The sequence below is a fragment of the Myotis brandtii genome, unplaced genomic scaffold (assembly GCF_000412655.1).
Source record: "Myotis brandtii unplaced genomic scaffold, ASM41265v1 scaffold129, whole genome shotgun sequence".
Classification (NCBI taxonomy): Eukaryota; Metazoa; Chordata; class Mammalia; order Chiroptera; family Vespertilionidae; genus Myotis; species Myotis brandtii.
Window position 1 is genome coordinate 589,818 of NW_005354551.1, and position 14,408 is coordinate 604,225.

Genomic DNA, 14,408 nt, shown 5'->3' on the forward strand with positions numbered 1-14,408 from the left:
TACACAATGTACATATTTGTTGAGTGAACAGGGACTGATGTGTTAGAACAGCTCACAGGAGGGCTTCAGATGCCAAATCAAGGCAGACATCAAAAAAAGCTTCAGGAAGGTGACCATGCCTATCTGTGTAATAGAGCGAATAGGAGCCCTGACATTGTCCTGTGCACCAAAGGTGGCCAGTTAGATTCCACTTCAAGGTACTAGGATGCAGGTTACAGGCTCTACCCCCATCGGGGGTTGCAGATCGTTCTCTCTCTCACATTGCTGTTTCTCTCCCTCTCAAATCAATAAAAACTTATCTTTTTTTTAGAAGCCCTGGCCAGTGTTCTCAGTGGTTAGAGCATTGGCCTTCTCACTGAAAGGTCTCAGGTTTGTTAGATTCCCAAAGGTATGTAGTTTGCAGGTTTGATCCCAGGCCCTGGTGGGGACACTTTCAGGAGTCCACCAATTGATGGTTCTCTCTCTCCTTCCCCCTCCCTCCCTCCCTTCCATTATTTCTTTAAAAAAAAAAAAAGCAATGGAGAAAATATCTTTGGGTGAGGATTTAAAAAAAAAAGAATAGGAGTAGGCTGGCAGATTGGGGGAGGGGCATTCCAGTTCAAGGAAAAATGTCCAATACATGCATGGCAGTGGGTGGAAAATGTTTAGCAAAATAGTTGTCATTGTTAAGTGCACTATACTGAGTGGTCTGTGGAAACTGACCACACATGATGCTCCTGGGAAGGCCAGTTACACTTGCGTTCTCCAGCTGCCACCACCATGGCCCCCTCAAAGCCCCCACACCTCCTGGAGTTGGCCATCTCTCCAGCAGCCAGGGCTGTCACCCACTCACTCAGACATTTTTCCATGGCACCATTGCTAGCCAGTTGCTAGCAATCTCATATTACTTTGTGGCCCCAACACTGATTTTTCACCAGTAGTCATCTGGCAGGAGCATTTTTAAATAATTAATTAATCTTTTGTGGAATTTGGAGTCACAAAGGGAAAATTAGACACGAGACATTTTAGAAATACTTCCCTCTGGTTCCTCCACACTGTCCTCTTCCTTCCCCGTCACTCACAGAACTAAAATTGTCAGGGTGCTTTAGAATTGGTTTACTGTTAGATATCCAGGCAATGTGACCTTGTGGCAGGGTATGGGGCTAAAGCCAGATGAAATGGAGATGAACTCTAGCTTCTCCTCTTACTGGGTTTGTTTGGGGCAAGAAATCTCATCTGTACTTCACTTCCATGGGAAAGAACTGGTACTACAGAGGTTGCTGGGAAATTGTGAATTGTACCAATTCTGGTTTTATAATAAGGGGATTGGGTCTTGGCTCAGTCACTTACCTCTCTAAACCTCACACTTTGGAGGTTGACTCCTACCTAAATACACTACTTTGCATTTTTTACTAGGAAGTGTGAAACTAGGTATGAGCCATACAAAAAAACTATTCTGGCCCAGCTGGTGCTGCTCAGTGATTGAGCGTCAACCTATGAACCAGGTCACGGTTCAATTCCTAATCAGGGTACATGCCCAGGTTGTGGGCTCCATCCCCAGTGCAGTGCGTGCAGAGGCAGCAAATCAATGATTTTCTCTCAATGATGTTTCTTTCTCTCCCTTTCTGAAATCACTCAATAAATATATATGTATATTAATAAATACATTTTGCACATAGGAGATTCTCAAGAGACACTCATTAACATTTCCAAACATGATGGAAAAAAGCCCAAGACTAGGGAGACAGAAATCCAAGGGTCAGGTTCTAGTTCCACCACTTATCAGCCATGTTGCTTATGAAGCATGTCTGTGATGAACTCTATTAAATCAGTGGTTCTCAACCAGGAGCAAATGTGCCCTAACAGGATATTTGGCAATACCTGCAGACATTTTTGGTTGTCACATATAGGGGGGCTGCTACTAACATCTAATTGTTAGAGGCTAGGGATGCTGCTAAAGATCCTACAATGCATAGGACAATCCCCCACAAATAAATATCTGGACCCAAAGTGCCATGGTTGAAAAAAATCTGCTAGGTTCACTCAATTCAGTAAACCTCAGCTGTCTTGCCATAAAACCCCTTTACCTGCATGCAAAACTTGAGATCATTGAAACAGCTAAGAAACTGGTGCAGGCTAGGAAATTCCTTAACACCAGGAATTCCTGATTCCTGCAGACCAAAGGAAATACCTTCATAATGTTTTGAACAAACTGAAGTATTAGAGATACTAGGACCCTATCAGCATTACTAACTCCTTTGCCAAGTTAAATTTATTCCTAGAATTAAGAATAGAAAAGCTTAACCTAGTTAATAAGAGGCAGAGTTCATTTGTCTTTATGTTCACCATATTTTATATTTGTATTCTAGCATCTAGAACAGTCCCAAAGGCCCAAGTACTAAACAAACACCAGAAGCATGGAGTTAATCATCCCTAACGCAAAAGATCAGTTGTGAATTGGCACCAAGTTTGTTACCAGAGCAGATCTATAAATCCAAGAGCCAGGCCACAGAGGTAGAAAGGCTCCTCAGACTGGATCATGCTGGGGAAGCAGTTGCTGTTTACTGTCACAACCACAGCTACTGCTCCGTCTCAGCTGTCTGAACCAAAGTACAGGTCTCCATACAAAGAAAGCCAGGATGACCTGTTTCAGGAAGACCAGAACAGAATTGTCAGGCATCTTTAGAATGAGTTCTGCAGGAAGACAAGCTGTAGAACAAAGATAATGGAAATGGAGAAAGAGCAATTCAACAGCTCTGCCTGTTATTTACCTCTTATGACCCCATTTTGTCCAATTTAAATTCTGACTTTGAAAACAAAGGGCAGGCCTGTTCCTATTTCCCAGCTCAGCAAATGTGTTATAGTTCTTATCTCTAGCTCTATTCCTGACAAATCCTTTTTCTCAAATGCTGACTACTAAGAGCTACACTGATAAATTACCACAGAACATTTTTAAGAACCAAACAAACTTTAGTATTTCAAGAACATCCCAAATGAGTTACTGGTGAGGTTACAGAAGTTCCCACTCATGCCACAACAGCAAGAATCAAGAATTCTGCAAGTTAAAGTAACTACCTCTTTGGATACATAAAAACAATATATTAAAGGATATCACAAAGTGCAAAAAGACATTCAGCAGAGCAAAACAAACAGCAGGCCGACTGTCCTAACAAGAGGGCAAACTCCTTCTGGAGTTCAGTCCCAGGAAACAGCTGCCTCGGGCAAAAACAGGTCCAGACATGGGTTTTGATCGATTCGTTACAACTAGTCAAAAGCAAACTCAAAGGAAATTGAGGTTTAGATTTCCCATGACTGTAGTAAGAACTTACAACAAAGAGAACCTTTAACCAAACATCTCATATGTAGGTTGAGCAAGAAATAAGCAGCGAGACTCAGCCAGGGTATCTGACAATGGACGGACACTTCTGCTGCTGAGCTCTGAGCATCTCATGCAGGATCATCTGGAATTGCTCCTCCACCAGCATTTCTATCATCTGCTCCTTTGTGTGAATATCGGGTCTCAGCCACTGCATAGCAAGCGCTAGCAGATGCCTGAAGACTTCCCTGGGCCTAGATGGACCCTCACAGCGGAACTTTCTGAACATCTGCCTGAAGACGAGAGGATTGACAGGATTCCTTCCTGGCCCGGTCTGAACATTTTTGACACAGTTTTCAAGGCTCTTTGGCGAATGCCCAGAAGGCTCTTGTGGAACCTGGGCCTGGGGAGCCGCTGTTAGGACAACTTCTGGCTCCTTGGCCACCATCTCATTTGGAGGTGACATTATTTGATCATTCTGGACTTCTCTATCTTTTTGTGCCTTTGGGTCTCCTTCAGTCGCCATTCTGGAACTCTGGAAAAGGAAGACGCAGGCCCCTAGGTACAAAGGGAAAAGTCAGAGTCAGCAAAAACAGACCACCAAGGCTATTAAAGCCACCCCGATCTCCTGGATCTGGTCAAGACCCAGGTTCCATTAGTTTTCCGATTTTAACAGATTTTCTTTCTTTTCAGAGATGCAGTTTTTAAATTTTACTTTTCAACACAGTTGACATTCAATATTACTTTATATTGGTTTCAGGTGCACAGCATAGTAAAGATAATTATATAATTTACAAAATGACCCCAATAAATCAAGTACCTACCTAGTACCATACATGGCTGTTACAGTATTACTGATTATATTCCCTACTAGAGGCCCAGTGCATGAATTTGTGCGGGGGGGAGTACTGCAGGAGGTTGGCTAGCTGTGGGAGCACTGACCACAGGGACACACACACAACTCCTACATTGAGTGTCTGCCCCCTGGTGGTGAGTATTCATAGCTACCAGCTGGTTGTCCGGTCATAACAGTCGCTTAGGCTTTTATATATATAGATATATAGATGTTGAACTTTACATCACCATGACTATTTTCTAACTACCAATTTGTATTTTTTAAACCCTTCACTTTTTGCATGCATCCTCCTAACCAACCCCCTCTGGCAACCATCAGTTTGTTCTTTGTATCTATGAGTCTGTTTCCATTTAATAGGTTTTCTTTTTAAAAATTGTTTTTATGGCTTTTTAGAGAGAGAAACATTGATTGGCTGTCTTCTGCATGCCCCCTTACTGGGGGGTCAAGCTGGCAAACAGGACATGTGCCCTGACCACGCATTAAACTAGCAATCTCTTGGGACAATGCTCAACCAACTGAACTACACCTGCCAGGCTCAATAGGTTTTCTTAATAAAGCTATTAGAAATTCTACTTTTATTTCTTCTTGTTGGATCAATTAACACAATTGAGAAAATGTGTGGCTTACCAAAAGGAAAAATTTAGATTTGGGACTATATTCCTTATGTTGAACTTTACATCTCCATGACTATTTTGTAACTACCAATTTGTATGGGAAATCGAACTTCTCAGAATCTCTTTAGATGCCTAATAGCTTCAGCTTTAGCAAACCAACGTCGTGGGAAGAATGGAGTGGGCCAATAAAATACCTGTAAAATGCCAGAAAAGAAGGGCTTTGCTTCACTTGGGTTAGGGCCCCAGTCCAAAAGAGGGGTTATTTACAGGAAAACCACACCTTATGTTCATTTATTTTTATTGATTTTAGAAAGAGATGGAAACATTGAGAAGCAAAACACCGATCAGTTGCCTCCTGCACACCACCTACTGGGGAATAAACCCACAACTGTGCCCTGCCGAGGAATCAAACCCAAGCTCACCAACTAAGCCACAATGGCTGGGCTGCTAATTTATTTTATAGGAGGGGGAAGAAACTCAAATGACAGTAATGACTAAATTAATTTTCACATAAGGTTATGTCCAATCAAAGAATATAACTCCTATCATGTAGTCAGCTTTCAGAGATCATGTTTTTTCATTAACTCCCCTCAAGAACTAATTCCTCCCTAATCCGCACAGAAGTGTTGACATTTAAAATCAGATCCATTGGCCCTGGACGGGGTAGCTCAATTGATTGGAGTGTTGGAGTGTTGTCCCAATGTGCCAGGGTTTCAGATTTGACTCCTGGTCAGAGCACTGCAAGAGGCAATCAATGAATGCATAAATAGTGGAACAGGTTGATGTTTCTCTTTCTCTTTAAAAAATCAATCCATAAAAAATTTTTTAAATCCCAGTGTTTAAAAAATATTGCTGTAACTCAGGGGGGCTTTGGATGAAAAGGAAATACTTGAGTCAAGGAGAGGGTGGATGAAATATTGTGGGAAAGCAGAATTTGGAAACTAAAGTGACCATCAACTGGAAAAATAATTACATAAAGTACTGCTAGCCATTCAGTGAGATACTGTGCAGCTTTGTAAAGGATGAAGCAAGCTTGGCCCTGGCTGGGTAGCTTGGTTGCTTAGAGCATCATCCAGATACACCAAGGTCATGGGTTCAACCTCCAGTCAGGGCACATACAAGCAACCAATGAATGAATAATAAACTGAACAGCCCTAACCAGTTTGACTCGGTGGATAGAGTGTCGGTCTGCAGACTGAAGGGTCCCAGGTTCGATTCCGGTCAAGGGCATGTACCTTGGTTGCACACATCCCCAGTAGGGGGTGTGCGGGAGGCAGCTGATAGATGTTTCTAACTCTCTTATCCCTCTCCCCTCCTCTGCAAAATCAATAAAAGATATAAAAAAATAAAACTCAAGCTCCTTCATCTTTAAAAAAATTATAAAAATAAATGGAACAAATTGATATCTTCATTTCTCTCTCTCAAATCAATTTGGAAAAAATGAAGTAGGCCTCGTGTTGAAATGCGAAGATGTCCGTTAAGTCACCACATCACCAAGGTGATCAATATGCACAGTATAATCCCATCTGAGAAAACCTTAGATCTTTCTGTATTTCTTAACCTTTTAACCCTGACCCAAGCATATGCTGATTGATCTTAGAAAGCGGGGGAGGGCGATACACACACGATATGAGATAAACTGGCTGCCTCCCTGTGGGCCTGACTTGGGATCCAACCTGCAGCCTTTCCATGTGCAGCATGACCACGCTCCAACGTATTGCTTTTTAACCACAATTATGTGTCACTTCCGTAATTCCAGGGAGAAAATCTGAGTGAAAAACCCCTAACCCACTTAGGGGAACACCCTTTTCATAATTCTAATTTCCAACATCCAGGCCTTCACAACCCCGGCTTCTGGAAAGTATCATTGGAGAGTAGGTCAGTTCTCACGGTTGGCTCTGAAAGAGGAATCCAGCTTATAAAGCCTACCCGTTTTATTTATTTTTCTAATGTGGGTTGTTGGGTGTGTGTTTTTTCATCTTAAAATGTGTTTTGTCTGCCTGCACGCCCCCTACTGGGAATCAAACCCAACTGAGCTACACTAGCCCGGGCAAAGCCTATCAGTTATATTTTATTTTACTTTCATCCTCGCCCGAGGACATTTTTTCCTTTACTTTTTAGAGAATGGAGAAGAGGGAGGCGGCAGAGGGAGAAGAGAGACATGGATGTGACACACATCAATTGCGTGCCTCCCGCACGCGCCCGACGCGGTGGCGGGCGGGCTCCGCTCTAACCACTGAGCAGGCAAATCCGCCCCGTTTAGATGACCGCCCGACGCTGCCTGCACCCACCTCCTACGGACTCGTTTACTCGACACTATTTCCTATCGGACTGTGTTGAGCACTTTACGAACCGCAGCCGCCATTGGTTGAATGTCAAGGGCCAGACACTCCGCGGCAGCTCTCCCTCGTCCAACCGTCCCGATAACCCAGTGGGACAGTTAATTTTTTCCATTCACAGACAGACAAACTGAGGCTCGGAGAGAGGGGGCACCTGGGGGGACCGCTGAGCCGAGGAAAAACCCCCGCGTCCAGGCCGACTCCTCCCACCAACATGGGCGCGGCTCCGGAGGCCTAGGCCGGGCCGGAAACGCGCTTCCGGCCGAGACCTCCTACTCCTCCGCTGAGGTGACGCCCAACGTCACGCCAGGCGGAGCGGCCGGCCGACCCCAAGGGCAGGGCCTCCGGCTCCCAACAGACCGCGCGGGGGAAGGAGTCGGGGGGTGGGGGTTCACCTGCACCTTTGCCGCTTCAGAGGCAGCTCACCACAGGAGCAGACACCTCCCAAGCGACTCCGAGAAAGGGAGCCCCCAGCCCCGGCGCAAAGCTTTGTACCCCATTGCCGGAACCGGAAGTCGCGCCTGCCGGAAATTGGAAGTGGAAAGGGGATAGGTTAGAGGGGCCGGGTCTCTCTAGGCCTGGGGAGGGGTCCTCCGCAACTTCATGGTTTTAACCCGTGATGGGCTCTGTTCTTTCTCTGTCCTCCGTCCTCCGTCCTCCGTCCTCCGTCCTCCGTACGGTGCGGAACGGTGGGTACCCTCTGTCCTCCGTCCTCCGTCCTCCGTCCCGCCCACGGTGCGGAACGGTGGGTACAGCCTAGGCTGCTTTTCCACTTCCCAGAAGTCCTTTGTCTTTCCGATCCGCAGTTTGCCCAACTGCGAAATGGGAAGAGGATGAAAGGGGGAATTGAGACGTTCTAGAAGTCCGCGCGCAGCTGAGTGGGAGCCCCGCCCCGAAGTGACAGCCTGGAGTCTGCACCACCCCGAGGGGAGAGGCCAAAGGGAAGGCTGCGTGCTGCTGTGCTGACCGGGTCCTGTGCGGCGCCCGGAGCGATCACTTCCCAGGAGGAAGCGGGCGCAGACTGTTCGGTAGCCCTGCGTCAGTCCAAACCCAGACACCTGCCGTGCGTCTGTAGCGGTTCGTCCGGGTGCGGCCGTGCGTCTGGGAGGATCAATCGTAGTCCTGTGTGCCTCTTCCCAAGCCTTTCCAGTTGCTGGTGGTTATGAACTGACATTTTAAAGTCATACTGAGCTGGTTTGAGTCTGAGTTTAGTTTGGGTTTGAGTCTAGAACGGTGAAGGAAAAGCTCAGTGTCTGATTGGTAACCTGTTCCCCATGAATCAAGGCATTATTGTTGCGCACTTCTGTCCAGCTCGTGTGGCTACATAATTCAAGCATTTTCACTGTGTTTGTTTTTTAAAAAAAAAAAACATATTCTTATTGATTTTAGAGAGAGAGGACGGGAGAGAGAAACAACAATGATGAGAGAGAATCATTGATCAGCTGCCTCTTGCACGCCCCCTACTGGGGATGAGCCTGCGACCCCGGCATGTACCCTTGATGAGAATCGAAACTGGCGGAGGCTCTACCCACTGAGCAAACAGGCTAGGGCTGAAATACCATCTTTATATCAGCAATTACCTTGTTGGAGACGAAGGCTCCCTGTATTGCAGTCTCCACGTGGCTCCTTTTAGCCTTAGTTATGGGACTTCTGTTCAGCTGGATTTCAGGCCGTTCTGAATGATGGTTGTTCTGTAGTTTAGTTGTAATTTTGATGTGGTTGTGGGAGGATGTGACTATATGGTTTTTAAAGGATTTGAATTGTTGAGACTTGGAGATTAAACAAGAGGATATTGAATTATTGATAAACTTTTAGGCAAGATTTCCTAACTTCTCTGCTGCCCATGTATGAGAAAGGTGTCATAGCAGGTCTCAGCCTCACTGTGAGGCTGGGTGGAGCAGGGCCCCTGAGGACCCACTGTCCAGCCCCAGGGTGGAATTTTACACATTTGACTGCCCTTTATCCTACAACTATTTTGGAAAATTGTTCAAGGGCCCTTCCCTGGCCCATTAGAAAGAAGTAGCTCTTCAGCTTTTGCAAGTCTGTGGTGCCTTGGAACACCTGGCAGCTACATTTATCCCCCAGCACTAGCTGACTCAACACAGATGATTAACATATGCCGGTCCGAGAATTTCTCCCATCCTCTCCCACACTCCCATGACACGGAGGTCTCTGCTGTGCCTGACCCAGTTTCTTCCTTGCCCTCGCTCAGGCCCTGCCAGACCCGAGCTTCTTGGGCTTTTATAGGAGTTGGCGTGGGGGTAAGGGCTGGAGGAGAGTTTGTGGGAGAGACTTAAGAAAAATGTGGGCAGTTGTAATGTATAGAGGCAGTGGATGGGAAAAAAATTTTTTTTGAAAAGTATTGTTAATACATTCACTTTTGAGAAATTTGGCAATTGGTAAAGTTGCAAATGAGCACACCCTCCCACTCAGCGATTCCATTTCCCAGAATATACCCTAGAGAAACTCACACATGTGCACCTGGAGATATGTCCAAGGACATTCACTGAGGCACTATTTGTAACCACAAAGAATTGGCCCTTCTGTGACTGTCCATCCGTAGGGGGAGAATGATAAATAACTAGTGTTGTGCAATGGGAGACTCTATAAACCAACAGCAATGAGCTAGAGGTATAGAAATCAGCCTGGATAGACCTCAGAAACATAATGTTGGGTAAAAGAAGCAAAATCATCCATATGACATGAAACCTTGCATGTATTCTTTCTTTATTTAAAAATTTTAATTAGTTTATAGTCAATATTTTTTTGTATTCGTTGCAGGGGTACAGCATAGTGGTTAAACAATCATGTAATTTACAGAGTGATTCCCCTGATATTTGTGGTACCCACCTGGCACCATACATAGTTGTTATTATAATATTACTGACTACATTCCCTATGCTGTGCTCCACGTCCCCCTGATTATTTGGTAACTACCAATTTGTACTGCCCAATTCCTTTGCCCTTTTCACCTAGTCCCCCAACACCCATCTCTTCTGGCAACTATCAGTCTGTTCTCTGTATCTGTGAGTCTATTTCCATGCATATATTTTTAAAGATATATTTTTATAGATTTCAGAGAGGTAGGGAGAGGGAGAGATAGAAACACCAATGATGAGAGAGAATCATTGATGGGCTGCCTCCTGCACATCCCACACTGGGCATCCAGCCTGCAACCCCGGGCATGTGGCCTGACCGGAAATCAAACCATGACCTCCTGGTTCGTAGGTTCACACTCAACCAATGAGCCGCGCCAGCCGGGCATCATGCATGTATTTTTAAAAACTCCAGCAATGCCAGGGCTCTCCCTCCCAGGAACACTCCTTTCCCTTTCCTTTCGCCCTCTCCCTCCGCCTCCTTGACCCAGGCCTATTACCGTTAGCTTCCTCACTCCCAAGCCCAAGGGCTCTTCCTTTACCTCTAGAACGTGTTTCCTAAGCCCATTTTTCTAGGAATTACTTTTTCTGCCTCTGATTTACCAAATAAATGTTATCTTACAAAATAAATAAATACTCCAACAATGCAATATATTGTTTATAGATATTTATATGCAATAAAAATATAACAGCATCAAGTAGAAAGATAAAGGCCAAACTCATTTTATCAGTCAGAATAGGTTGGAGCCGTGCTTCTGTAACAAACACGGGAAATCACAGTGACTTATGAAGAGTTTATTTGTTGCTTGTGCTACATGTCCAGCAGGGGTCAGCAGAGGCTCTGTCCTGGCTCCTCACTCTGGGACCCGGCTGACCTGTAGCCACCAGTTGCCAGAGCAAAGGGAACGAGAGCTTGGCAAATCGTCCTGTCTCTCAGATCATCCCCCAGAGTAAGCCACGTGGCCAAACCAAACTTCAGGGGGGCAGGCAAGAGCTATCCTACTATGTGCCCTAAAGGAAAAGCAGTAATAGGGTTAATGACCCCACACCCGTGATGATGATGACCTCTGGGAAGAGTACAAAGGAGTCTCCACCTTTACTGTAGTTATTCTTTTCAGAAAACATGAAGCAAAAACGTAAAATTTGACCATTCTGGAGGGAAGCTACTTGGATGTGTCCTACATTATTTGCTATGTTGTACCTTTTCAACTTTCAAAATTAGAAGTATGATTTTAAAAGGTGGGTAATGAAACAACATTAATATTAAAAATGATAATATGGGTGGCCCTAGCTGGTTTGGCTCAGTGGATAGACCACGTTGGCCTGTGGACTGAAGGGTCCCAGGTTCGATTCCCAGTCAGGGCACATGCCTGGGTTGCAGGCTCAATCCCCAGTGGGGAGCGTGCAGGAGACAGCCGATCAATGATTCTCTCTCATCATTGATGTTTCTCTCTCTCTCTCCCTCTCCCTTCCTCTCTAAAATTAATAAAAATGTATTTTAAAAGAAGATATATGTGTGTGTCCTCACTGGGACCATATTTCCTTTCATGGTATTTAGGAAAAGCATGAGTAAAGGAATCCGTTGTTTTTAATTTTGCTTTTGGCTGCGTGGCAGCAGTCTTGGACCTCAACAACCGCTCACGGGGCTCCGGCCTCATTGTCAGCATTCTGTGCACATCTGTACGTGCATCTGCTCCCTCCCAGCAAGGGCTCTCCCCAGCTGGTCCTACTCCCCTCTATATTCCCAGCCCTGAAATTTCCACAAAGAAGGTGCTAGGAAGTGTTCTGATGGATGATTCTGATAGGCTTATTTCTCTCTAAATAAGGAGCTATTTCAGGGCAGGAACCATGTCATCTTCCCTGCTGCGCCCTCGTCTGGAACGAGGAATGAATGCTGTTGAATGAATGAAGGACTGTAGTCCTCCTTCCCCAGCCTATCAGTGGAAGCAGAAAAAGCATGGTCCTTCCCACTCCAGCATGAGCCTCCCAGGGAGCTGGCAAAGTCAGTTTTCCCGCAGGTTCTACCATGTGTTCTGCATTGAAAAACCAATGATCATGTGTGGCTACAGAGGGTGACCAACTCTCCCGGTTTCAGCACTGAAAGCCCTGTGTCCTGGGATCCCCCTCACTCCCAGGCAAAGGGGTGCAGGTCACCCTGTAGCAACTTTCCTTCTTCTCTCTGGGTCTCATTTTCTTCTCATCTTCGTATGAGAAGGTTGCATATGGTCTTGTCTCTACATAGCAGATCTACCATTTTGGGAAAGGGCTGAAGGGGAAGAGGTGAGTTAAAGAAGGAAGCAAGCCTGGAGCTGGAATTTTCTGAGAGATCTTTAATATTTTTTTTTTTGCAAAGAGTGTGGATCCGTCCTGCCACCCAGGCCTTGGTTCTAGTTGCTTGCCATGGTCTGGAAAAACAAGGGGGCGGGGGAGACACAGAGTAGTCTGGTTAGGAGCACAGGTTCTGAAGCCAGATGGGACTGGGTTAAACTCCCAGCCATGTCATTCATTAGCTATGTGACCCTGGGAGGGTGACTTGACCTCTCTGAGCCTCAGTTTCTTCATCTGTATAATGGGGGTAATCATAGTAGTCACCTCATGGGGCTTTTTTCATTAAACTATTAACTAAGGTGCTTATTACAATGCCTGGTACATGCTTAAGCAGTTTCTACATGGTGGCTATTACTATTACAAACATTATTACTCCCCCTCACCATTCAACCCCAGGTGATATTTGCACTCTCACTGGGGCCTGAGCCTCTCGTATCACAGCTCATCATTACTGCTCATTTAATGATCTGTCCCCCCACACACAGGGCAATGCTTGGACAAAGAAAAGACCTGCACAGAGGAGGCACTTTCTAAACACTTGCTGAAATAAACATTTGCTGGGTTCAGTAGTTCAAAGCTCCACCCAGAAGCTATCAAAGTTCTTGGGGCCACACTGTAGCAGAAAACACCCCCCAGCCCTCTGGAATGTCACCAAGGACCCCTTTACTGGGATCCTTTGAGCCCCTCCTCAGGATCTGCTGCTCTGACCCCCCTTCTCCCCTCCCCTGGGCACCTCTCAGAGGAGCAGCACATGGAGCCCTCCTGGCTCCTCTGCCTGCTCACCTCCTGGATCCAGTCGTTAAAGGCTGAGACACGCGTGAACACAGTGGGCTTCTTGCGGGTGTTGCAGCCGAAGGCAGAAACGAAGCTGGTCACACCGTGGACCTGCCAGGAGCCATCGGCGGCGGGGCAGTTGAGGGGTCCTCCAGAGTCACCCTGGAATGGTCAGAGAGTGGGGGGTGGGTGGGGGGCTGAGCCATGTCTGAGCTGTAAGGAGTCGATTCTGACTTTGGGGTTTTGAGAAACCTGTATCACTGGCCTCCCTCCTTTCATCCCTCCCACAGCCACCCATCCACCTGGTCTGAACCTCAGTTTGCTCTTTGTGATGAGGAATAGTATCGGTCTTTGAGATTTTTGTGAGAATTAAATGAGTTGATAGATATATGATCTTAGCACAATGCCTAGTAGAAAGGAAGCAGTTAATGGTCGTTCCCATTATTAGTACCACAGTTAACTATTCATGTTATTGTTCATACTTCTTTTTTTTCATTTTATACTCACTTCTAATACAATAATAGTTTGGTTTAATTATAACTTCAGGACAACAGAGACGAGGATGACTTTAGAAGTCAATATGCCTTGCTGTGTTGATGGGGAAGCCTGAGGACCAGGGTCAAGGCAGTGTGTGACTAGGACTAGAATCCAAAGGTCATGACACCCGGGCTGGGAATGTGTGTCTGAACTACCTAACTTCCTCCCAGTCCTGCTGGCCTGGAGGCTGAAGGGGGCAAGCAGGCAAGATTCCTCCAGCACCTTCCAGGCAGATGTGGGACCCCAGGGCCCTGGCCGCCCAGCTGAGTGGCTGTAGCCCAGGGAGCTGACTCACGTTGCATCCGGAGCGGATGTCCCCGCCGGCGCACACCATGGTCTCCTTCAGGGCGCTGCCCCACCAGTCCCACTTGGAGCAGCGCTCATGGTCCACCACGGGCAGCAGGGCTTGCTGCAGCTTGTCAGGGAGTGGCCCACCAGCTGTGGGGGTAGAGAGCGCTGAGTGAGGGGTCATGGGGTGCAGGGCTTGGGCTGGGGCCTGGGAGTCAGGGCTGGGAACCTCAGTGTGGGGTGGAGGTTCTGATGGGGAAAATGGGGACCCTCTTCCCACCCGGCCATAGAGTCCTGTCCGCTTTGTCTACCTGCATCCCCGGCACCTGGCACTCACTAAAAATGTTCAATCGAGCATATTCACGTTTGGGAGGAGAGGGCAGAAGGCTGCTGCTGGAGGAGGAATTGGGGAAAAGTGCAAGGACTGGTCCAGGTGTTGACCTCAACCTCTGTTTCCAGGCCCTGCCTTTCTGCCCACTGTCCCAGTGGCTGAGTGGGGCG

General features: G+C 46.6%; 1 protein-coding gene and 2 long non-coding RNA genes across 4 annotated transcripts in view; 1 reads left to right on the forward strand and 2 right to left on the reverse strand.

Annotated features, from left to right (window-relative positions):
• Positions 1 to 2,928: 2,928 nt before the first annotated feature.
• On the reverse strand, positions 2,929 to 7,769 carry LOC102257560. 2 transcript variants are annotated; one of them, XR_001360813.1, is made up of 2 exons: positions 7,500 to 7,769; positions 2,929 to 3,853 (listed from the first exon to the last, which is right to left on the reverse strand). It is a non-coding gene; the product is annotated as an uncharacterized LOC102257560 (long non-coding RNA). The 2 variants fall into 2 exon arrangements; XR_001360814.1 differs by having other exon boundaries at positions 7,506 to 7,763.
• Positions 4,019 to 10,003, forward strand: LOC106724988. Its single transcript, XR_001360815.1, has 2 exons — positions 4,019 to 4,055; positions 9,886 to 10,003. It is a non-coding gene; the product is annotated as an uncharacterized LOC106724988 (long non-coding RNA).
• Positions 10,004 to 12,290: 2,287 nt separating this feature from the next.
• CELA3B (chymotrypsin-like elastase family, member 3B) overlaps positions 12,291 to 14,408 on the reverse strand; it is a 6,393-nt gene continuing 4,275 nt past the window's right edge. The window contains exons 6-8 of the mRNA XM_005859673.2: positions 13,915 to 14,057; positions 13,092 to 13,244; positions 12,291 to 12,385 (exon numbers count right to left, since the gene is read on the reverse strand). Of these exons, the coding sequence (XP_005859735.1) occupies positions 12,368 to 12,385; positions 13,092 to 13,244; positions 13,915 to 14,057 (314 nt within the window). The 3' untranslated portion in view covers positions 12,291 to 12,367. The remainder of the gene's footprint in view (positions 12,386 to 13,091; positions 13,245 to 13,914; positions 14,058 to 14,408) is intronic.